Genomic DNA, 25,177 nt, shown 5'->3' on the forward strand with positions numbered 1-25,177 from the left:
ATCAAAAACAACTCACACCCTCAGTTAAAGTTACACTGGTTTAATTCTTGCATTTTAATGGAGAAATGACACTCTGAAAGGAGATTTCTGCCTTTTTGCAGTGACTGGCATTTTGAACACATCTGCAAACATACAGAAGATAATAAATTATTACCAGAAGAAGACAGTGCTTCAGAAAAATATGTAAAATTAGTGCACAGCAGAAGCCCTGTCCTTCCAGCGAGCAGTGAACCAGGGAGCAGGGCTGCCTGTGGCACTACTTTTCATGCAAAGCCTTCAGCCCCTGCAGCCAGACTAATTCCAGACACACCTCATGCTGACCTTTACACACACGCACAAAACTTCCAGGGAGACTTTTTCTTTCCCCTCAAGCTCTTGTTTTCTTCATCTTCCAGCAGGGTTGCCTGCTGGACCTGGAGATCCTGCTGCCATACAGAGGGGAAGAGCCTCCACCTACCTTCTCTTCCTCCCTCCCTGGTGCTTCACTCCCTCTCTCCCCTCGGGCTGGCAGGCTTCCTCGGGCAGAGCATGCAAGCGGTTCACACGCAGCAGACGCAGCAAGAGGAAAGATGCAGAAGCACAGCCAGAAGGAGCACCTCTACAAGCTGCTCGTGATTGGGGACCTGGGAGTGGGCAAAACCAGCATCATCAAACGCTATGTCCACCAGAACTTCTCCCCCCACTACCGGGCCACCATCGGGGTGGACTTCGCCTTGAAGGTGCTCAGCTGGGATGCTGAGACTGTGGTCCGGCTGCAGCTCTGGGATATTGCTGGTGAGTACAGAAGAGAAACTGTTGTCCCAAAACCAGTCCAGGGACGACACAAAATACAGACCCAAACTTGTTTATGCTAATCTTTAAGTTGGAAACTACTGATGCCTATGCAGTGAGGAAGAGGAGGCTGAGGAAAGGACACCTTAGCACAGCTTGAGATTTTGGAGTTCCCCTAAAGCCATCAGGCTTCCAAAGTAGGGGTGTCAAAAAGAAACCTGTCCTGTCTAATTAGACCCCCCCTTAGACCCGGGCAGTGACAGGGGTACCTCTCGCTGAATGCTCTGGTTCTTTCCCTGCAGCTGCCGCTCTTCAACTTGCCTCATTAATCTAACGGTTCTCTGTGATGACAGGGAGGGTGACAAGAATTTCTTGTTACATCTATTTAACTTAGTGGAAGAGATGAGGGATTCATCAAAATAGTTAATACGATTTTTGTAGTTAAATAAAGAAAAATATTGCTGAGTTATTTTATCAAAATATCTTCCTTTTTTCTTTCTTTTCTTCCTTCCTCCCTTCCTTTGGCTTAATGAAATATATATATAAAAAAAAAGAAAAAGTGTTTCTATTTTGCAGTAAGCCTGGCTGTTAAAAATGTATTTATTCATGTTTATTTGTCCTTGATGGTAATAGGAAGCAAAAAAAGATATTTTACTCTGTACGGAGAGAAAAAGAATTAAAAAGTTCACATATTCTTGCATGCCTGTTTTATTAAAAAAAAAAAAAAAAACATTTGACATTGTTGCAATCAGTGTTTCAGATTTTTCATCATTATATACTCTGCTTCTAATTAAAACCACAAATTTTTATCCCTGCCACCTCCCTTCCTAAGAAATAAACAATTTTGATTCAGTACACAAAATAAAATTTATCTTGATGGCATATTTTGTATGATATAAGTCATGATTTTTCATTTAGCATACATAAGAAATGAAGCAGAGCTATATTGCAAAAGTTTACAGCAAAAAGGAGAGCCTTTTTAAAACTCAAGTAAATTAAGAAGTTATATTTACAAGTAGGCAATGAAGTGAAAATTGTATTAGCTGTTAGGCAGCTATGCCAACTTCTGGCCTGAATTGTGAGTTTATTGATCGAGTCTGGAATTGCACCTAATAAAACTAGTGAAATAATAAAATTCTTTGCATTCTTATCGACTAAAGGAGTGCATTTCTTCTACATTTAGCTAGCTCATATCTGAGCTCTGAATTTGGCACCAAGGTACCAAAACTTATGCAACAACACTGCCTTATGCAAAACTTAGATAACCTCTTTTTTTTTTTTATATACGTCAGTATAGTCTAGTGGTTTTATGATATTAAATATACATATGCCCAGTTTGCTTCATTAAAAGTTGGAAAAATGGGGAAAGCATTGCTTTTATTGCTCATGAGTGGCTGATTATAAAAACAAATACGAACACACCCAACAATACTTTTTGCATGAGAAAAAGCATTTAATAGTAAAAAATTCTGAACGCATTTGGGGCTTAAAGAATGTATTTTGCATGCCTTGTTTCAGAGATTTATTAAACTACTAATCATGTGCTGGCGGATCATATGATGTAGCTTTCAGTCAGGCTGCAGAAGCAATTACACCAAGTTGTAGTACTGAATGACTAGCATGCTTTCTGAGTTATCACACGTGACAGAAAGAATTACAGCACAGTACTAAATTTCATATGAAATGTTCAATTCAAAGCATCTCAGTGAAGGTCAAGACAGCAGCTGGTAATAAACAGAGTTTCTGTCTCAATTTTAATGACTTCTGTGTATGGAGCTTTAGCTGTTGATTGCTGTAAAGAGAGAATAAGTTCTGGAAGCAGCACTCTGAATTCAGATCAGTGTGGTGCTGGCATGCAAGTCATCATGAATAAGGCATCTGGTGAGGAAAAAAAATGTTTAAAAATGAAAGGAAAATAATTCTGGAGGGAATGGAAGTCTTTTATCTAGCTGTGGCTGGTCGCATGTCACCACTTGTAAAATGCAAATATGCAAGGACGAGAGCTGAAAAATAAAATTTCCACTCTTCAGAGCAGTCTCCTTCTTTAGGTAGAACCTGTGTTATTAGGTTATACTTAGCTTTGACAGTAAAGCAATACCTTTTCTGTCTCAAGCCAAACTGAAGGGTGTTGGCTTAACGTTTTGGACATCTTTAATTGAAGTAAATGCAGCAAGTGTATCAATAATATCTCCTATCAGTGTATATATATGTGTATATACATATATACATATCTCAGTATCAGTTCATCTCTCACATCCTCTCCTTCCCCTCCATTATACAGGCAGCGAACTTAGTACCGAGTGTAATGTGTACTCTTCCTTCCACCCCACTGTACGTGTCAGTGGGTAGCAAGTTGTTTAAGAAGAGGAGAGATAAACAGTGAATAATGAGGATAACTAAGCATTTGAGAAAGTAATTCAGAGAGAAGGTGGATTCTGCATCACATAGCATTACATAAGACTTGAGTTTTTAACAGATAACATCTATCTTATTCTAAAGCTATGTTCATAAGACATGAATAATTGGGTAAAACATCATGGTTTATGATGTTATGATGTCTGTAACAGCACACTGATCTTAAAACTGATGAATTCAGGACTGATCTAACAAAGTGCTTAATGTTCCAAGTGACTGAATTTTCACTATTTTGTGTGGGAAGAGATGCACACAGTAAAATCTCCTCATCTTAATTTCATCCCAGCACTCACATTTTATTTCACTGTATTGTCCTAAATTCTCTCTCTGTTTTGATGTTCACGTTCCTCAAGCAGTTGGAGTGTCCCATCACCTCTTCTGCTATGTCACACATCTTTAAATCTTGCCCTTAGTCACTCTTTTTTTACCTCCTTACCTTTTTTATTGCTTCTGTGTGAGCATCCTTCAAATTTGCCAATAGATTTATAGAAGGAAAGCTTTAAAAGAAACTCTTAATCATATTTTAACACAGCTCGTTTAAGACCGAAATTCCTGCATGCTCCTCTGCTGCAGTAGGGGTGGCCTTGCAGATGCATAAATGGTTGGTCCACTGCATTGGAGGCATGCACTTAATACTTGTGATGAGAGGTTTTTTAATTTTCCTCCCCTGTCATTTTCACCTTCAAAACCAGCAGTGTTTCCACAAGTATGGTCAAGCGTCCCAGCAGCTTTAAATTTTGTAAGACTGGAATGCCCTAAAAGGAATAAATGGACCATTCACTAAAACCAGGCACTGTATATCCTCCATGGCTGAGGCTTTTAGTGGCTGCTAAACGTTGCAGTACATATGCGTAAATAAGATAGTCATGGTGATTTCTTAGCTAAGTTTCCTTGAAATTACTGTTCCGCCATCATAAATAAGGTGGCACAAGTCTCTCACTGCGGTGTTTCATTTTATTGTAGATTTGTGCTGAGACATGTGGGCCTGATCCAGCTCACGGGCTGTTTTTCTAGATTCTGGTGTGGTGAATACAGGGTCTTTCTTGTCTGGTTTAACTTTCAATCCTGCTTCCACAAAGACAGTGGATGTTGCCTTCAAGGGTGAAAATTCTGAAGGCTGTTTTGAAGTGGAAGATAAAAAATGAGTAACTCTCTGCACAATTTCCAGCTTTCCCGTGCTGGCTGAAGGCCCTCTGTAAAGCCTATTGTCTCCTAGAAGCTTTTGCCTCCTAGGATGAGGGATGATGGTAAGAAGTAAAACCCATTGTAAAACTAGATTAGGTTTTCATGAATTTTTATCTTACACACTTTTTTCAGATTCTGTGTGGGGGTTGGTGGATATTATCAGAGTTTTATCATCTTATCATTAGTTTTTAAAACTATCAGAGCTGACAGTGGTTAGTGGAAATTGTTGGTTTCTGTGTAAGTCATGATGGCGAATTTATGTAGGGTGCATTTTTGTAACCTACGAAAACTGAGATGTTGATACTGCTGTTGCTTTAAGCCTGTTAAATGACACCTTACCCTACTGCAGAGGTGCTACTGAGATCAGTATAAATGTCTGCGCAGAAAGATGCCTTCAGACTGTGAACCCTTCCCTTTAATTGAAATCTTGTTGCTTTGGCACCTTGATCTCACTGGGATTGCTTCAAAGGGGGATCAGATCCATCTGATTCAGCAATTGGACATCTTGTACTGAGCCCTCTGGGGGTAGGCTGCTCACACTAGGTGCCCTAGAGGGTTGAGGGTAAAGAGTAAATACAGAATAAGGAAGCTTTTGTGACCTCTCTTAAATGCCTGTCCTGCCTGAGAGGATGCCCTGAAGGTATGGCTCTTTCCAATCGTCCACAATAAAGGAACCCCAATCTTAGATACAGTACATTAATTTTTCAGAGCCTAAACTAGGGCTGATGAGTCCCAATATGAAGCATCATTCCCACGAGCAAAGGCCATCACAATCATGGGGTTTGATGCCCGATGCCAGTGACCTTGCAAGAGATGTAGTAAAATACCACGGGACAGATCAAACAAACGTTTCACAAGTTTCTGATCCTTCTCATGCAAAGCAAAACCCATCTGTCCCAATGACCCTGCACTGGGCAGTCTGGGTGTCTTAACTGCGGCTCCTCTTGCAATAAAGCAGGTTCTAATGTTCAAGGCTGCCTGCAAGATACCACTGAATACATAATGGTTGATCTATTTTCTCATGTAGTTACTGCCTGAGTAATTTCATGTTACAGAAAAGCTGAGGCCAGATTCTGACAAGTTTAACATATCAAACAGCACCTGTTTTCATGAGTAATTCTACTAAATGCAATGTTTTTAGGAACCTCATCTATTAAGAAAGGTATTTGCTCATATAAGGCAGAACTTTTGGAAAAAGGAATCTTCCCGAGACCTTAGGCACAATACCTGGCATGCCAAGCGCAATGTAACCACTAGAGATCTCTTTCCCATGATGTAAATGACATAAAAGTAAAGCCATTATGTAAATGACATAAAAAGTCTGTGGTTTACACACCGCCTCTTTTTCCATTCAAAGTTGCACAAATGTCTTTATGCCAAGTACATTCATATACTAATTGATAGGGGAAAAGACCACTTCAAAAAAGATTTAGGCACTTTATTCAGCCGGCAGCTCCATTCCATCTCTTTCTTTGAAGTGATTGCTAATGGAAATTGGTAAGCTCCGTCCTCCTACATAAAGCTGCTTTTACAGACATTGGGGTTTTCTGTGCAGTGAAAAACCTAGATATCTGCAAAAGCAGCTGGAAGGAGGAGGAGGAGTCACTATGATACCATTTGTCAGTCCTTCATGGGCCACTACTAGCCAGAAGAACACATTGTAGGGGCCTTTTCTTTCTCTATTAACTTTGTTTATGATGAATGATTTTATGCTGCAGATGAATAATTCAGAGCATATTTTATGACAACACATCTCACTTATCTTGGAGACCTGTGTCACAATGAATATGCATTAAGGTCCAGGTTTAGTTAGTTCTTAAATCACCTATATCTCATCTACATACAGTGCAAGCAAGTCAAGAACTTTGCATGAGAGGTATAAAGTATCACTGGAATACAGTATGCATTAAAAACTAATTGTAGGTGTTGCTGCTGACCTCTTTGCTAAGATACTGATCACACCTTGACTTTTACTTGAAGGCACTTTTTTGCAGATGAAAAAAACAATTTCTCAACAAGGAGATTATTGAATAACACATGACTTCGCCGTTCTTCTGATTAACCCACTGATAGGAATCATAAGACATTTTTATAAAGTATAGCCATAAGAAACTTTTAAAATGACCATGTATTTTGGAAATGATGTGTTTCTGTCTTGCTTTATCAATGGGAAACAGTATTTATTTAAAGTAAAAAAGATGAATTTGGAGAATGCAGACATGCGTGTTTGGTTTCCATGTTATGTGAATGACTTTTTAGAATGACTAGCGTGTAAAACCAAGGATAAACATCACAGATAGATGCTGTCATCCCAGTAATGTGAATTCAGTGAATTTTAAGGGCTCACCTTAGATATGCCATTTCCATTAAATGAAACTATATGGTCTAGAAGTCTATTAGCCAGCACTCTCAAATTCTCATCACAGCTTTATGGCACAATTTCCATCAGATAAAACTTTCCACGGGGAATTTTCCTAGGGTCAAAAGGAAAGACTGCCAATCTTCTTGTCTTCCTGCCCTACTCAGAACTATGCACATCAAGAAAATCAGGCTAGATACAGAATTCTGGTAAGTGTAGTCTATTTTAATAGCACCTTTTCAGAGCTGTGGAAGCATACGGTTAAATGCAATGGCTGTGTAGCTTAAAGACAGCTATTATGATTAGATGTTTCAGGAAGTTTTAATTCTTCCTTTTTGGACAAAAACTCAGCAGTAGAGATGAGTGCAGCCTGTATTTGTTCAGTTCAAAAAAAATTGTATGTGTGATTTATTTCTATTTTCAAAAACAATTTTTCACATTTCTAAGAAAACAGCATATATACTAGTGATATCACAGCCAATCAATGTGTTACATCTTGATATCAAATGTGTTAAGATTTTTGCATTGTTAATCATATAAAATGACATTTCCAAATGACCATATTGAAATAAAATAATATTTTGTTACCTAAAATAAATGCTATAAATATCTTTCCAGAAAACACTTTGATTTCAACAAATAAAGCTTAAAGCTTCTGAGCAGATCTGGTGTGGAACTTTTCCTGCCAGAGCCCACTGGAGCGACACAGCTCCTCAGAGAAGCTCTGCTGTTTTATGGTTTTCAAATGCTTTCTACATTCATAAGGCTTGAAATTCACCTTTCACACCCCTGTGTTTTAGTTTGCAGGCGAAAGTAAGTTAATAATGACTCAAATGCCTGTTAGGGCTCCACAGCTTTAATATGTTACTGTTGATTACTAGCACTTTCATGAGAATATGTAGGATCCTCATTTCATGCACCAGCTCAACAGTGTTAGATGCTCCCCACATAATACCGCAGTACCAAGGAGCTTACGGTCTTGTGCCTCAATGTTTTGTCTGTAATGTACACCAAGACCCTTGGACCCCACAGACCCCACAGATCTAGAAATCTGGTAGGTTAGTAAGATTCTGTACTGTAGCACAAACTTTATCATACAGTTATTACATTTCCTTGGATGTTGGCTTTAAAACTCCTTTTCCTGTCTATATTCACTAGCATTTTTGTGCAAATGAGTCTAGCACTCTGCTTATTACTATTTAGATAAATTGTAGCTTTCCAGATGTTCTTTTAGAAAATATATTAGTGTGAAATATTGACTCAGACTGGAAGCAGTGATTTTCACAAGCTTTTTTTTTTTTTCCCCCTACATTCATCATCACAGGTCAGGAAAGGTTTGGAAATATGACCAGGGTCTATTACAGAGAGGCCATGGGGGCATTTATTGTCTTTGATGTTACAAGACCTGCAACATTTGAAGCAGTGACAAAATGGAAAGAAGATTTGGACTCTAAGTTGGTTCTTCCAAATGGCAAACCTGTGCCGACAGTCCTCTTAGCAAACAAATGCGACCAGGGAATAGATGTTCTTATGAACAACGGCATCAAGATGGATCAGTTCTGCAAAGAGAATGGGTTCGTGGGCTGGTTTGAAACATCAGCCAAGGTAATGTTTCCATTTCTTTTTAAATGTTTCTCCAAGTACAGAATAAAATAGCTTTCCTCAGTAGAAATGTATTCCTAGCAAAGCTCCTATCTTAGCAGAATTAATTAAAGGTGAATCTGTAAATAAATACAGCCTTTTATGGATATTTGCACGTTTGCCTTTCACTGCAAAGCAAGTTATATAAAACATTATGAAATGCAGCTACTGTAAGATGGTAGGCCAGCAGTAAGGTGTATAGTGGGTCAACAACTTATTGCATAATAGTGTGGGGAGGAAGATGGCCTGTGGCAAGACACAAAAGCTACCTCTTATAAATGATATGATGCTATTTTTCATAATTATTAGCAGTGAATGTTTCTCTAAATATTTATATAAACGCTGTGCCTAAGAAATCCTAATGTGAGACCATGGCTTCATTGTGTTTGATTCCGGAAAGAAAAAGTCCGTTATAGCACTTACACTATGCTGACTGTTATAAGCCTTCATCCTCAAAAATCTTTTCAGAAAAATCTTATCATATGTTGAAGGAGGAAGAGAAAGGCATTGGTCAAAGTGGTGAACAAGCTGCTCTTTGGTTCAGTTCTTTGCCTTGGTTCAGAATTCCTAGGTGCCTATGAGAAAGACCAGATCAAAATCAGAAAGGGCATTGGGCCAGGCTTTCAGGGTACAAAGACATAGTGCTTTTGTGTATCAGTCTGAGATTTCTCAGGTAACCTCAACGGATTCATGCTGTATGGAGCTGACATACCAAGCCTGAAGCTTTCTGAAAGTGAGGGAAATATTTCAGAGACTCTCTTTAAGTATATGGCACCTGTCTTGTGGAAGCTGCACCTGCCCTGTGGTCCTTTAGGACTTTCAGATATGTGGCTGACTTATGTGGTTGATTAAAGGTCCCAAGTAACTGTATTAATATGTAAACACTGCATTCACAGAATCACAGAATGGTTGAGGTTGGAAGGCACATTTGGATATCACCTAGTCCAACCCCTCTGCTTCACCTATTCCAAAAATACAGGGAACTTTTCAAGAAGAATAGGGTAATAATGCAGGTATCATGGAAAATTTCTGCCTCTAGATATGCATGGACAAGACTTCTGTGCAGAAAAAGAGGATGTGACCAGGAAAAAAATGAACATGCAACAGCACTATCTGCAATCATATTTTCAAAAGCTTGCAATGTGTTTAGTCTGCTTTTGAATACAGCCCCTGTCATCTACACTTCATCGATAAAACATCGATGCTATTTGGCATCACCAGACTTTTGTCTGCCTTAAATTGGTATATTTGGCTCATATCCACAGGATAACTTAGGGAGAGCAGTATCTGAGCTCTCTTGAAGTTAGATAGGGCTTTTTGGATTGTTCAATTGGCCTTCGATATCTAAATTCCATCTAAATTGTCATTTCGGTGCCTGAATCCCTATTTGGCTCTGTTTGGCTCTGAAAGGATGGACTCACTGAGTAAGAGTCCTAGAGATCCATGACGTAATTATGTAGACTCTCTTTGGAGTCAATGGAGAGAAATATAGGCTTCTGTATCATTCTGAATTAGAAACATCAGATAAATTGCTCTCTAAAAAGAATATTAGCTCTCAATTGACTGTCAAGGGATCCTAACACTAACTCACTTTAAAACTGTCTAAAATTAGGTCATATGATTCATACCCTTATTATGTTTGCGCAGTTCCAGCCACAATGGGACTTTGATTTCTTCTAGAGCGTTACATAAAACCAAGGTAAATGTCATGTCCTCGATTCCCATCAGTAATAAAGGTATCTGCTCTCATGTTGCTGGAACCTAAATTTCTACAATTGTAATTATTTCATGCCTGTCATTACAATGCCGCTTGAAAGGATGTTGACTGCATAGGAAATACTGATTTGAATATGACATCTCAGTGGGTACTATGTTTATTGTATTATGTGATTATGAAATCCAGTATCATCATTAACAGCTCAGGGAACATCTGGATGTTTTTAATGTAAACAATTTGGCTCTAAGCGTTATGTTATTTTGTCCAAAATTGTGAGTAGTTTGAAAGCTGAAATGCTACGTTCAATTGTTTCATTTCTTTTAGGCAGTTTATGAAAGTTACTTAAGAATCTTTGGAGAGTATACATGCATTTTACTTTTCTGGTCTTGGCTCCTTTTAAAGCATTAATATTTAAAAGAAGTCTCACTTGCAGTCAGCAGAAATCTCAAATCGACGAGTAACAGTAAGTGATTAACCAACATGTCTGATGTGTCTTGACTGCCTCAAGCATTGCATGAGCTGTGGGCTGAGATGTCTTTGTGGTTAGTGCCTTTCCCTTCCTACTGGATGGGTCTCAAAACTAGTCACTGCTTCTTCAAAATGCCATTTTTAGGGTATCATTTTGGTCTAGCTCAGTGCATTAATTTTCATGCTCTACAAATTGTGTACTTTGCACTTCTGCACCTGCAGGACCTGATTTGAATTCATGCCTATGGTCCTCTGCTAATTTACGCTATTTGAGGCCACTACAATTCAGTGTTTCTGTCTGGGGTAGCCAAACTTTTACTATGAACATTGTCTAGTTCTGGTTTAAGAAAGACCAAGATCTCTTAGATCAGCTTCTTCATGATAATTATGGCAGAAAGCTAATTGTTCCAGAAAAAAAAGAAAATCCAAAGAGAGTAAACCATTTGGAATAGCAGCTGCCAGTGGAGGATGTGGAGAATTAAGGAATTATGACAGGACAAACTACAATTGTTTCTATAAGAATTACATATTTGGCACTTCTGAATATCCTCTTAGCTGTCCAACTGCCTTTTCAGGCCTCAAATAACAGGAAATACCTGATTGCTGGTATTTGGGATCCAACTCACCAGAGATGTATAACACAGCATATAGCAGTTTCCTGAAGAATTATTTTTTCTTCATTTCTGACATGTACGTGCGTCTACATTTCTGGGAGACGAGGACCAATTCACTGAAAACTAAGCCCAGAGGACAAAATCACTACAAAAATCACATGGATGGAAATAAATAGCAGATTGTTTTAAAACATTTGCATCTAAAAGACAAAGAGATGGAGGAGGAACAGGAAGGACCATTATTTGAAGAATACAGAGCCACAGTTTCATTATTCTAAGTTGGTGGTTCAGATCAGCAAAGTCATGCAGCTGCTCATGGCTGTTTGGTGTATGAGAAAGGAAACTGTATGATGAATGAGTTCCCAGCGAGCATCTGTCCACCCCATAAAAAGAACAACCACTTTGGTCATGCCATTTGCCATCTAAGGTCAGTGTTAAGTCATCACGGTAGAAGATGAATGCACAAACAATTTCAAAGGTGGCAGAGAGATATACCATGATGGTATAGGGTAGCCAGTCTTGGGAATAACCATGGTAGTGTAAAGGACAATTGGTTAAAAATGTCATAACGGAGGAAAATTCATTCCAAATTTTTCTAAAACATATAAACAGAGGAAATATTTCAATGCTTCTTATTTTATCTAACTCAGAAATATCTGCCAAGCAGTCCTCAGGATATCAGCGCAATCGGGTAGGAACAGAAAGACTCCTGGCTATAATAAAACTTGCATTGAACAGCCATTTCAAAGTGAGCAGCGAGAGCTGAGGACACATGACTCTGTTATTAACCTATTCTGTGAAGCTATAGACTACAGACTAAGGTCTGATATTCTGAAATGTTTATATACTCTCCCTTCACCTGATTGCAATCCAGAACTGTAGAGTCCTGAGTTCAAAATGATTCAAAGCAGAGTAATTCCACTAAGAACAGTAGAATCACACATCATTTAGGATAAATTATATCAGAATAGTTTCCCCACTTGGTCTAAGTTCTCAACTAAAACCTATGCTTTTTTTCTAAACAAAGGTTGTGATTATTGTTATTTTAAAATATTGGATGAGACATGTATCCAGTATTCTTTTAGCCTAGGGCATATTAAATAATTGAACGCAGGTCTAGGGAAAATAAAAACATAGCTGTGTTTGCTATAGAGACTAGAAACTCTTCTCTGAAGTGGAATAACACTGACAGAGAAGTCATCATATTGCAGCTAGCCATTTTAGCAGTTCAAATAAGTAATAACTCTTTTTTGTGATATCCTGTTATAATTAGATCTCCAGAGGCTTTGTGGAGACGTGCTTGGAAATGTTATAGCCTTCAGTGCAAACTGAATATGATTTATGCCTTTTGGAAAAACAAAGGTGTTTATTTATAAAAATACATCTTTTAGTTCTGGTTGCCTTGCAGGAATTAGCATGCTATATTTGTATCTACCATATTTCAGGCTGTCAAGGGTTTGAAATTTGTGTATGTAACTCTGGCACATTACACCATGAGACATCTTTGTATCATTCCCTGGTGCCGTTTTTCTGAACTTAACAACCTTAATACAAAACATTTGGGCCACCTAATGCATTCTCTTAAATTAGTTTTGATTCTTACATTAATCGGAAGGAAGTATTTAGTCTGTTCCAATCTTCTGCTCCCTACGAAGACAGAAGAATTTGTTGCGATAGTTAGTCATGCAAGATGAGCCTTGCTGAGCAACAGCTCAGTGCAGGATAGTCATAAGTTATATGCATTGCCATATTTCTGGTGGAGAACCTGGTCTCTTAGGTATGTGTATTTTGTTTGCTCATAAAGATTGCAGTGTAAAAGACACATTCCCAGCCCGTCGTGAAATAACAGTTAATAGTAAATTCTTTAATGAATTTCATTAGCACAGCTGTTGTGAAAGATCTATTTTCTAAAGCAAGGAAATTTCTCCTTACATCTATCACACATTTAATCATCCAACATGTGGCCAGTGCAGCCAGGAACTCCACTCACAGTTTGAAGTCTTTAAAATGTCTTCGCTATCATTCTCAGTTCAAAGAGGTGAGCTTTAGGCTTGGATTAGTAGAACAGTAATTTCAAGCTTATTATCGCTCTATAATGAAAATAAAACTTGTATATCAATGCAGACAAGTCAGTCAAAATTACACATGCTTGAAAATCCATATTTCAGAAATAACTTGGAAATACTTTGCAGCTGAGCAAGGTTGCTTTCTGATTACACTTCAGTTCCTCTTTTTCCTGCTATAATATTCTGTCAACAACACAGAATTAAGTGAAAAGGCATTTAAGTTTTGTCCACCTGCCCAGAAGGGCTGTTAGCCACCCTTTTCAGATCCTTATTGACCTATGCTAAGCATAACAAGTTCTTTTCTGCTGCACATTATGGCCTGGAGACTGAATGAGCAGTGAGTCTTTTGGGCTATTTGGGCACATCCCATTTGGACTTGGAGAAAGTTATATAGATTTTCCTCCTCCGGAAAAAGTGGATAATACTTCCATTCTCTGACAGTCTATACAATGTGTCGTAATGCCTAAACACTGGACTAGGAATCAGAAGTCCTCTTTGCCACTGATCTGCCAGGTGACCTTCAAAAAGTCACTTTCTCCTCTGATAGCCTCTTCTTCCATAAAACAAGAATAACAATTTTGTTTGTCTTACCAGCAAACTTTGCGATATATGAATGAATCGAGCTCTGCTGTTCCACATTTAAACTCTAAATTCTTCTGACTACATAAGTAATATGAAAGTTAAAAAACAAGGCATACAGCAGGCTTGAGGAGGAACAGAATATGTGTTTTTGTTTCCATAAAAACAAACTAGGTTTGGACATGCATTTGAATTGGGCTGACACATCACATCTAATCAAAGCCTTCCATTTGACACTGCCAGGTCCAGTTAGCAAAGTGTGGTTCTCCACACTGTCTTTTTAATTTACCCTTCAAAATGTCTAACCCATCTCACCGCACAAAGCCTTAGAAAATATATCAGTTTTTACCATAAACCAAGAAGTGAAACTGACACCTAAGGCAGAAGCTTTCCTTTCAGTTATGCAGTCACTCTACACAGAATCCTCTCCAGAATTTGTTTTCCATAGCTAAAAGAAGAGGAGTTGCTTCAGATCATGATACAGGTGTCAGACCCATCCTACAGGTGTCTGGATCACTTGATGAAATACAGAATTATTTAATACCCGTCAAAAGCTGTAAATACCAACATTTTTGACACTCCACATCAGTCTGGAAGTTTTGATGTTTCCTTGTAAAAGGAAAATCCACAAGTTATGATTCCAAATAATCGGATTGTTTGGTGTAGGAAAAGTTGAAATTTAATGAAGCCCTAGGCTGAGCTCAGGAGTTAGGAGGAGGTGCTGCTCTGGCCCATCAGCCCTGGAAGCCCACAGGGGCAAGCCAGTGAGTGCAGCCACTGTGTGCTTAGGTGCATTAGTCCGAAACTGTGTCAGCAGGCTACCTCCTTCCGAGGGAAAGGTCTTTTGCTGCAAAATTTCCGACCAGCTCTAAGAATTCAATCACAGCAAGTAACCTGTTCTCAGGGGAGTAGTCACAGCAGTTCAATGCCCATGAATTTCACGTTCACGAATCTGAATGGCTTTAAACTTGTACCACTATGTCTTCCTAGAAGTCTAACTATAGCAGTACTGCACAACATTGCACAATATCTTAATGTGGTTCTGCTGTCAGCGGTTTCCAAGGGAGCTCTGCTAAGGCTGCACATATAGCCAGTTCCTCAGAGTGCTTCCTCCAGCGAAGTGCAGGTTAAAATGCCTTAAAAGCCATATCCCTGCTCCTGGATTTTGATGCATTATAGAAAGAAAATGTGGAAACTGTGTGATACTCACTAGGTTCCCAGGTAATGCCTGGAAGTGCTGGAATTTATTACTCTTTACTTAATGGAAATTGATTTCCTTTAGCTCCAGTGGTAGGGTCAAAGGTTCATGTCTCTAAGGGTTTAGACCTCGCTAAGTGTCCTTGTTGGGCAGCTATGCCTGCATACACTTCATTCTTCTCTCTGACTTGCAAGCTCAGATTCAAAAGCATCAGCTTCACAGCCAGAAAAAGAAAATGAAGGTAGAGAAGGAACAGTTTTATACCTGAAAACAACCAGACTGAAAAATCTAAGATATCTGCATGGCAAAGAATAAAATGCTTCATTTTGAAGTGAGGTAGACCCATAAAACTAGCAAAGGTCTTTTTTCTTCAGTAAAGAAATAAGAGCCAGTCTAGTCTAAAGGGATTTATTTCATATATTAAAATGGAATGCTCTAAATGTTAATGTTCTGCATTTGTGTTAAAAAAAAAAAAAGACAGATAAGGGGTAAAGAAAGCAATCCACAATACAAAGAAGCTTGCTGAGCTTGTGTACTGCTTTGAGACACATTCAATAAAGTATTTATTTTCCCTTCAGTTGAATATTGCATTACAAGATTGTGACATTATTTCCTATAGGAATGGGATCAAAAGCTTTAAGTCATGTAAAGCCCCCACACATAGAGTTGCTATTCATTTCATAAAACTGTCCTTTAAAAAGGTACCTTTGAAGGAGATCTATCTACAAAGCAAACTAATTTCATTTGTGTTTTTCAGTGTTCCTTTCTGATCTTCAAAGATTGCTCAGAGTTTTCTCTATCTTGTTTTGCTTAGCAATAGAATAAAGAGTAGTATGTGTTGACTTCCACTTTTTTTATTCCTTCTTGATGGCATCAAGGGAAAGACCAACTCAAGTAGTCAGCAGTCATCCAAGGAGTTGGGTTCCGGTCCTTGCGCTGATAGACATTTGCAGGTTAACTCAGGTCAAATCACTTAGGGCTGGGTTCACAGTCTAGTTCTTGCAGCTCTAAGCATGGTAGCAACTTCTTTCAGCTGCTGGGGGTTACTGAAGCACCAAAATCACAGAAATGTGTTTGGCACCTCATGTGCTTGGGCAGTACAAAGAGGGATGCCCAGGAAAGGGTTTCATAAAAGCTAGACTGCTAAGTCAGGACGTTAAGGGGAGAAGTAGGGAAAAATGGGGAGGAGCAAGAGAGGCACCATATTATGGGCCAGATCCTTTCCCTTGTGGTCTTGTAGTAAAAAGTATCCCACAGGCTTGAGAGGTGCTGAGTGTCTACCTTATTCTGTGGACACTTCAGTCTGTGTCATCTCCCACTCCCCAACTAGCCACCATGCACTGTACTAGGTTTCTTGCAATTTTTTCTGTTTAGGGCTTTGCAATTTCCACTTTTGGTAAATAGCCCTGGCAGCACTTTCCTACCTCAGAAAGATGCTGTGACGATAAGCATATCAAAGATGCAGTGCTGGGTAACAGCAACTTGTAAAAGCATTGTCAGAAGACAGAACTTCCCCAGTCTTTGGAGACCTGTGAAGGTAAAAGAGACCTCAGAGGAGTTCAGAAAACAAGCTACAGCAATACAAGTGCTGCTAATGCTGCCTCAAGAACGGGAGGAACCTGTTACCCCAGCAGGATGTTCAGAAGTGGCTCCCCCATGGAAGCAGAGTAGGCCCCTTAGGGTGGACTAAAGATTTGGTTCAGAATGCAGAAGGAAGATAGTAGAAAAAAACACACACACACACACACACACACACACACACACACGCATGCACACAAAAAAAGACAAAAAGTCGGAGCTGTGGCTGGCATCATGATTTCTGTGTGGTTCTCTGTAGAACAACAGCCATAACGTGGTGGGTAGTTATGGCATTTCAGCATAGAGACCAATAAAAAGACATCATTTCACCTGTATTTTCATTCTTTCTTTGAAACACAGGAAATTTTGTCCGTAAGCATAATGGGGACTATTTCCACAGTTCAGTACAGCTAGTAGAGTAGGTGTGATTATTCCTCTCTGTCTATTGTTACTTCCTCATTATTGGTTTCTTTGTATTTGTTGGGTGGCTTTTCACTTGCTCCTTCCAATCTGTCCTTCCTTAGATTGCCTTTCAGCACTTCCTGCGCTCTAAAATTACCAAGTCTGTGGGTGTCTGTGTTTGGATAGCAGATCACCTTCTACTGTCTGCCTAGCAGAATATCGATTTTTTTGCAAAACACACTGTAGGTGGAGAGGTGCAAAAATCAATATTTCATTACACAGAAAGGCAAAGCAGCCAGAATACAGCGAAGTCTAATCCACAGACCCAGGACACTGAAGCAGACACCACAAGATGTTATAACAAAAGGGATCAGAAAGGAAGTGGTCAAGGCATTGAGATGGGGCAGCAGGGATTGCTTTGGTGGTGTAAGCACAGGCTCCTTGCGGCAATGATTTAATGTATGCCATCTGTACCATGCACTGGTTCTTAGCTGTAATGGGGGGAAGGCTGGAGTCAGGCACACCTTCTGGAAAGAGCTGTGCTGGCTGCCGTGGTCACCCTTCTTCTCCTGCTCCCCATGTCCTCTGCCAGAAATTGTCATCCTCACAGCTCAGACAGCTGTGCATGTAGTATAAATGCTCTGGAGTCACTGGGCCAAGAGCTGGAGGAGAAGCAGCCTCTCTGATCCAGTGCCCATGACCGACGGAGGGACTTGATGCAAATGCTCTACATAGCGAGTGCTCACAGACCAGCTCATTCTGACTGAGGAAGTCAGAGCTCAGCCACATAAACCTCTGCAGGCCCATCTGAGGGGACGGCGCACTGGCAGAGAGGAAGGTGACCACGGACTGAAAGCCAAAGCCCTTTCAGCTGGAATGGCCAGAGCCAGGAGACAGTCTCTAGCTATATCTAATCTCACTTTACTTCATGGAGCCAGTATCAGAAATTCCTGAGATATTCAGTCTGTCTGGGCAAATGCCCATCAGGCTAATAGCAACCTCAATACAGAGTGAGGTTAACAAAGCAGGCAGGAATATAGGTCATATTTGGTAAAACATTCCATCGGAAGGGAGAAAGAGCAATGCAGAAAAAAAGAAACATTTCATTCTAATATTTGTAAAATAAAATATTTCAGCATTTTATGTCAAAATGATACTTGCATGTTCAAATTTGGCTTTCTTCCCAAAAAGCTATGGAGGGTTTAACAATCCAATTTGCTTTGGGTCAAGGGAAAATTTGAGTAATGTCAAACAGCACTGTTTTTTCTTTCTGAATTTTTAGGCTCAGGTCTGGCACCTGGAATACTGTCTAGTGCTAGTGAGGATAGAAGATGTCCACTTAGGCACACTTTATGCCTTTGGGGGCTGGGTTTCATTGCCCCTTTCCCATCCTTAGAAAACACTGATCTTCAGCATGTAACAAAGAGGATTTCTGTTAAAACATCTGAACATTACTGGATTTGGGCACAATCTCACATAGTCATTAAGACATTTCTTGAAGAAATGCGTGCTGCCATCCAGGAAGAGCAGCAGCAAGGGGATAAATGAAATGCTTATCAGTCCATTAATAACAGAAAACACAATGCAAATGATTTCTATCTGTGTATGTTTGTGCATTAAATGATCCTGTTTTGTCTTTAGCTTTCTAAACAGCACCGTGAGATTATTTTTCATTGGCCACTTTTTCTAATTAAATTTCACAGTGCTCTGAAGAAAGACTTGTTGTATGCTTGAGGAATTTGGTTGTCTGGTCTCAGAGGACGACGTGACACAGTAACATTCTGACATCTTAGTACTGAGCTGATTCCCAGCTCTATATTACTTTTTTGGGTTTAGTATATAAATGGATTGACTGAAGATTTGGGGTTTTTTTTACAACTAGCCAATATTCTTTATGGATCAAGGTTCAAATATTTAAGCTCACTTGTATGTTTGAAGATCCTGTGAAATCTTGGCTGTGATTAACATTTCCAGTTGGCTCCCTCGATTTCAGCTCGTTACTGTGGTGCAAAGGACCAGTCGGTGGAATTTATGGAGTTTTGCATTCATTGCAAGATTAGAAATCAGCCTCACAGAATTCGTTACTTTGGCTTTTCATCTTTCATTTAATTGTATCATCTGTACTCAAACACACATAGATGTGCTCTGGTATCTTCTTTTTTTAAAGCCAAGTTTCATATTTTAAGCATCTCAACTGACTTTTTTGATCACGCACATATGAAAAAAGTGTTTCTCATATTACGTTTTACAGGTTATTTTGTTAGTGATGTTGAGCTGACACTGAGCACTTGCTGAGGGTAGACTGCCTGGTTTTGTGCGCGTGAGTGTGTGTGGTTTCAGGGCAACAGGTCCCAGGCTCAGCTTGGAAACCTAGGTCAGTCTTAGCATGTAAATAAACACACAGTCTTTGCAAGGCAAGAGCAGTATGTGTGTGTATATGTGTACATATACATACATACATATGTATTTGCACATGATTTCCCAGGAGAGTGAAGCCACAGTGAGACTTCTACCTCCTGTCATATATAATAAGTAATCAATGCCAATAGTTAGGATTGAAGAGTGTCTTTTATGCCAGAAATCCTGATTCTTCTTTCCAGCCATATTGGTGGTCACCATTAAAAAAATCCTCACTCAGTTTTAATAATTATTTTCTATGCTGTGCTGAGCTGTGTCTTACTGATCAGGCTCTTTTGGCTTCGCTTATTCCACAAACAGAGTAAGAGCTGCTGCAAGTTAAACATGCTGTTGAAATAAGGCACATGTGCTTTTCCTTCGCTTCTAAACCCCTAGAGTGGGGATTATGTCTAGAGAATTAAACCAATGGTGATGTATTTCTTCTGGAACAGTACACTGGAGATAACTCTGCCTCAACAAAAATAAAAGCTGAATATGAATGCTACAGAACTTTTTTGTTTTGTTTTGTTGGATGAATAACTTGAAATTGTGTTATTTGTTCAGTGAAGCTGTTCATCACAGGTTTCACTGTGAGCATTGTACAGCAAAACCTTCACAAAAACAGTAGAAAAGGCTTTAAAAAATAAGTGCTATTGATGGCTGTAATTGCTGCTAGGTACTTAATAATTTGAAAATCAGAATAACCATTATTCAAGCACTGAAATATGGATTTTGGAGCTTAACTTCAGGCATTTGTCTTTAATGTCTCTCTGGCATTTGTTTGTTTAACTTATTGAAGCAATCAAATAACCAAGGCTTTGGGGTAATTTAAAGTGAGTTCTGTGTATAATTTAAAGGAGTTATGAATCATAATATGAATAAAACCTAACTAATTTAAAAATACAGTAAGCGTTATTTAATATAGTCGATTTTTAAAAGCTGATTTTTAAGGAAAGCAAACTTTTGATGTTGCCCAGAGAAAAGTTTAATTATACACAGGAAATATGCAGCATGGTATAATTAATATTGACTAATCAACCTCTCTTTCTCTTTCACTTGCAGGAAAATATAAACATCGATGAAGCTTCCAGATGCTTGGTGAAACACATAATTGCTAGTGAGAGTGATCCAATTCAGTCTATCGAACCAGATATTATAAAACCACACTTGAATTCCTCCAAGATTGTCAGTTGTTCGGCTTGCTTTAAATCCTAAGAGACTTCCAGACTATTACAAGAGTTGAACAAATATGATTCACAGTGTATGCTTTATCCAACATATCCAGTCTGCCCAGATTGTCCATAAGCAGATTGCATTTTTCTCAAAAATATGATGCTTAATTTTTTTCCATAATTTTTTGACAGCTAAAATTTATTGTGAGCTGTTCTTTGATAGAAACCATTCAAAATTGTACTTGGCTACCAGTCAGACAAAACACATGGTGATGGCTGGGCTTCCTGACTGGGTAGCACTGCCGCCAGTGATGTCCAAACCTGTATCTTTGCAATGTGATGTGTGAAAGTTCTCATTTGCAGTGTGACTAAAGCAATATCCCACTTTTCTGTCACTCCTCCAGCCCTTGGTTTGGAGTTCTGTCAGAGATCATTCAGTACCCTGATCTGGCAACCATCATCATTGGGCTGTCTTTTCACCCTTCATATTTGAATGATCTGGTTTCAGATGAGGAAGATGATGATGATGATAAAAATATACCTGTTCAGGAGGAGGCAGCAAGAATGGTCACTGTGAAACATTCACATGGTGGGTTCAGTCTCATGGATGAGGTGGTGGAGTTCAGCAGGGAGCAACCTTTCACATTCTTCAGTGTTCCAGAAGATCCCAGCCTATGAGCTGAACACTGATGTAGATATTAGTGGGGTTTGCTGCTTCTTTCTGAAGAGTTACATTCTCACTGTTGTCATCATTGTCTTCAAATGAAGCAAGATCAACCAAGTCAGTCAAGGGTGAGAGGTGGCAAAACAGGGGATCAGGGGTTCAGTCTCACAGGTGAAGCTGCTGAGAGCTTTCAAAAAGGTTATCTGTTCCTGAAAGTCAGCATCTCCTCCAAATAACAATCTCAGTGAGTTTGTTTCAGCCTTTCCATCCTCCATGCCACATATACTGTCCCTGTATATCTAAACTACGTGTATTCCATAAATTCCTGCATGCCTCTGTTCCAAAACATTGATTCTCATGGGGAAAATGGCTTCACTATCCATCATAATGCTAACTGCTGAGCTTTTCAGGAATGCATTCCTGTCAAATACCAGGGTATGGCTGTCTTTGCTTTCTGAGAACATTCTTCTAAAAAATACAATTGTATGAATGATTGTAGAAAGCAAAACCAAACAGTCTGGGGAAGAAACACTCCCAGAATGTATTTGCAGAATTGGTTGAGCTGTATTGTGGAAATGCAATGGTTGTTTTTTGCATTTCACAAAATATGAAGGTTGGTGAAGTCATTCAAACAAGTGTGTCTAGACAAGAAGTCTTGGCATGTGGCTGCAAGTCGTTGCAAGACAAGCTTTGCTGTCTCCTGCCATAGATCTATAGACAAATCACTTCCATTTTCTTGTTCCTGCTCAGCCTTTTCTCTCTTAAGCTGTGAACTTTCAGTGGCAGGAAGTGTCTTGGGTTTCTGCCTTTGGAGATGTGTAACCTAGCAGAAGAGAAGGGGCAGAATAGGACTTGCAGACAGCACTGTAATATTGCACTGAATCTTAGTTGGAAATGAAGGAGTAAAGCTCTCAAAGGCTAGTAAATAGGCACTGGCTAGGAAAAATAAAACAAAACAAAACAAAGCAAAAAAATCCAGGGTGGCCTTATCCTATGAGACCTACAGAGTTTGTGTGTCAAATTTAGTCTATTGCTAAATCATCTGTTAATATATATCCACTACAGAGAAGAAACCAGGGGCAGAGACATAGCCCTTTAAGTGCCCTGTTTAAAGCCTTAAATTGTAAATATATTTCTGTCATAGAATTTTAGGTAAAGAAAGAAAGCAAGACTTGTGCTTTTAAAAATAAAAAGCAGATCCAGAATTAAGCCATATACACACATAGGTGGATGCATATATACATATATATACACACACACACACGTACAGATAAGATGGCTTTTTCCAGGGAGAGAAATTTTCAAGTTGTCTTGATTGCAGTGTCATCCTCAACACAGGCTCCTGCTGTGATATCAGTCAAATAACTTAACCTTTCTGCCTCAGTTTCCTCATCTGTTAAATAGGGATTGATGTACACACCTACCTCACAGGGCTCCTTGAAAGTTGCTGTTGGCACAGTGCTTTGAAGATACATGTTATACAAATGCCAAGCTCTATTACTGTTCAGAATGAAATATGAGTGCCCTCTAGCATGAATACATGGTGCTGTAATGCCTTAATGTTTTAGATCTATCCAGGGCTTGTCTGTGCTGCAACAATTAGCTTCAATTTTTCCACCTCAGTTGACCTAGTTCAGGTTATAAAGCAATGTGTGACTGGATAGGATGATTAGATTAGCTGCAGATGAACTGCAAACAGAAACTGTTGCTGCACGGATGTCATGCTACTAGTTTAATAATCTCAGCAGCAAAGCTTCAGTGCAGCCCTAGTACCAGATCAGCTATTTCAAATTTAAAGCACTATTTAAGTCAAGTGGTATGGATGCTTTATCAAGGATAACACTTAATTTATACCTTGAGCCAACATTGTGGGCATCACAAGAACCTAGACATTTAGATTACTTTTAAAGGGTTAGGTTTCATGAGCTGAATCTTAGACCATGCTTTATAAAACTGGATGCCTCAGGTGGAGCAGAGGAAGTTGTCATTTCTCCCAAATATTAGTATGTACTCAACTTGCACCAAATATAGCAGGTGTTAATGGGTTTTAGTTGTCTTCAGATCATTTGCTTTGATAGCTTCTAGTCAACATTCATTAAACATATTGATAACTTCCACTCATAAGTGTTTCTACAAGATCTATGGCTAAAGATTTGGAATAACAGTAATTAAAAAGAAATATAAATAAAACACTTAAAGGACACTTAGGGGTTTTTTTCTTTAATGTATTGTATAAACCTCCCTTAAGCTATAAAGTCACCATCTGTTCTCCATATTTCTTTCATGTCACCTTTCACTACAGTAAAGGTTTTGAGCCTGATTTTCCACCTCTGATAGCCAGTGGGCAGAAAGGGCAGTCTAAGGCAGTCTTAGCCTAGAAGACTAAGGATTGTATGAGGTGTAAAGATCTGAAGTCAAACATATTTATACCATAAGAATTAGAAGAATATCATGAAGAATTAGGCCTCTGTAGGATGTTGCACAATCCCAAATGTTCATTTTCATTTGTACTGAAGTGATAAGAACCTGTCAAGTCTCTTGCTATAATGCAATAAATGTGTGAATGCCACCTGTGTATCTAGTAAACAGAGCGCCTTCATGAAGGGGTTGTCCTAGGCAGTCCAGAATGAAAGCTTTAATTTAGAATTAATGAGCACACTTTGTGCCGAAACCCTTTCAGGAAGAAATGTAAAATTTAATTATACTGTATCAGTCTCTAATAGGTTGGATTTCGTTGTATTTTATGGTTACATTCCATATTATCTTTGCTGGTCATTAGGGACCAGATGTTTTAACTGCACAGCCGTTTCAACATGAGACATTTCCCTCTTCTGCTTAAAATAAATAATACAAGGCATGAGTCACTATGGCCTTCCTTGTGGGGAAAAGATATTGCAAAGTGTATTTGAAATTATTCTTCATCCTAGCCCTCCACAAAATCCTCTCTGGGGTGTCCCAGCAGCCAGGGCCACAGGCTGGTGCACACATGAGGTGCCAGGCAGTGAGGGACCAGTTCTAAACACTCATGAAAAATGGTGTTTGAACATCTCCACTCCAAGGCTTCGTTTACCAACTCAGCCACAACACCAGCAGTGATAGGGACGTCTGTTTTACTTTCCATCTTTGATGCTCTAAACAAACAAAATTTGATAGTCTTAAACTCCTTGGAAAGCATGTGAAAATTATTGGCTTCCCTTTTCAGACCAGAAAACAGTTGGAGTGAAAGGTAAATTCTGCTCTATTATGGCAGAAAGGTCATAATTTATTTGATTAGCTTGAGCTTTCAGTGGAAAGCCATTTGGACTCTCTGAAAATCAGGCTTTGTTCTTCTTATACACCAGATTTTGGGTTATAAATTTCATTGAACTTTTCTATTCAGGAATCAGCTAGTTCCCAACAGTACCTTGTGTATGCAGCCTGGCTTGTTAGACATCAATATTTTGTTTTCAGAACCCTTTTTTGCTTCAATTTTAATCTACCTGACCATTTAAAGGGGGGAGGGAGGGATAAGGGGCATGTTTAAATAGCAGTTTTATTTTTACTTCTTAAAACAGCTTGTGAATCTGGATGGAGTGAAATTGATAAATACATGCGGGAAACATGATTTTATGGCAATTGCCAGTAAATAGTCGAAGAAAATATATTTTACTGCACCAGTATTTATGCATGTGTCCAAAGGTTCTGTTGTAATAAAAAGATGATACTTCTGATGAAACATAGAATATGTGTGTTTTGTAAAATTAATTAATTAACCAAAGTAAGTGCATACAAGTAGCCATTCAGCTGTGCTCATAGCCAATGTCTGATATATACATATATATATATATATATTTTTTTTTCTAGAATAGCTTCATTTAGGGAGTTCTCCCATTTGTGCTGGCATTGTACGTAACCTCTCTCTGAAACTCTCAGGATCAGTGTTTGACATTGATTAAAGGGTTACAGATCTGA

The 25,177-nt window shown here is 38.9% G+C and overlaps 1 protein-coding gene across 1 annotated transcript; it reads left to right on the top strand.

The window, feature by feature from the left end:
• The first annotated feature begins 475 nt into the window (after positions 1–475).
• Positions 476–24,941, top strand: RAB38 (RAB38, member RAS oncogene family). The gene is made up of 3 exons (XM_026106064.2): positions 476–774; positions 8,055–8,335; positions 20,453–24,941. Exons 1-3 carry the CDS (start codon positions 570–572, stop codon positions 20,603–20,605), a joined length of 639 nt encoding a protein of 212 aa, XP_025961849.1. The 5' UTR covers positions 476–569; the 3' UTR covers positions 20,606–24,941.
• The last annotated feature ends 236 nt before the right edge of the window (positions 24,942–25,177 follow it).

The sequence above is a fragment of the Dromaius novaehollandiae genome, chromosome 1 (genome assembly GCF_036370855.1).
Source record: "Dromaius novaehollandiae isolate bDroNov1 chromosome 1, bDroNov1.hap1, whole genome shotgun sequence".
Taxonomy (NCBI): Eukaryota; Metazoa; Chordata; class Aves; order Casuariiformes; family Dromaiidae; genus Dromaius; species Dromaius novaehollandiae.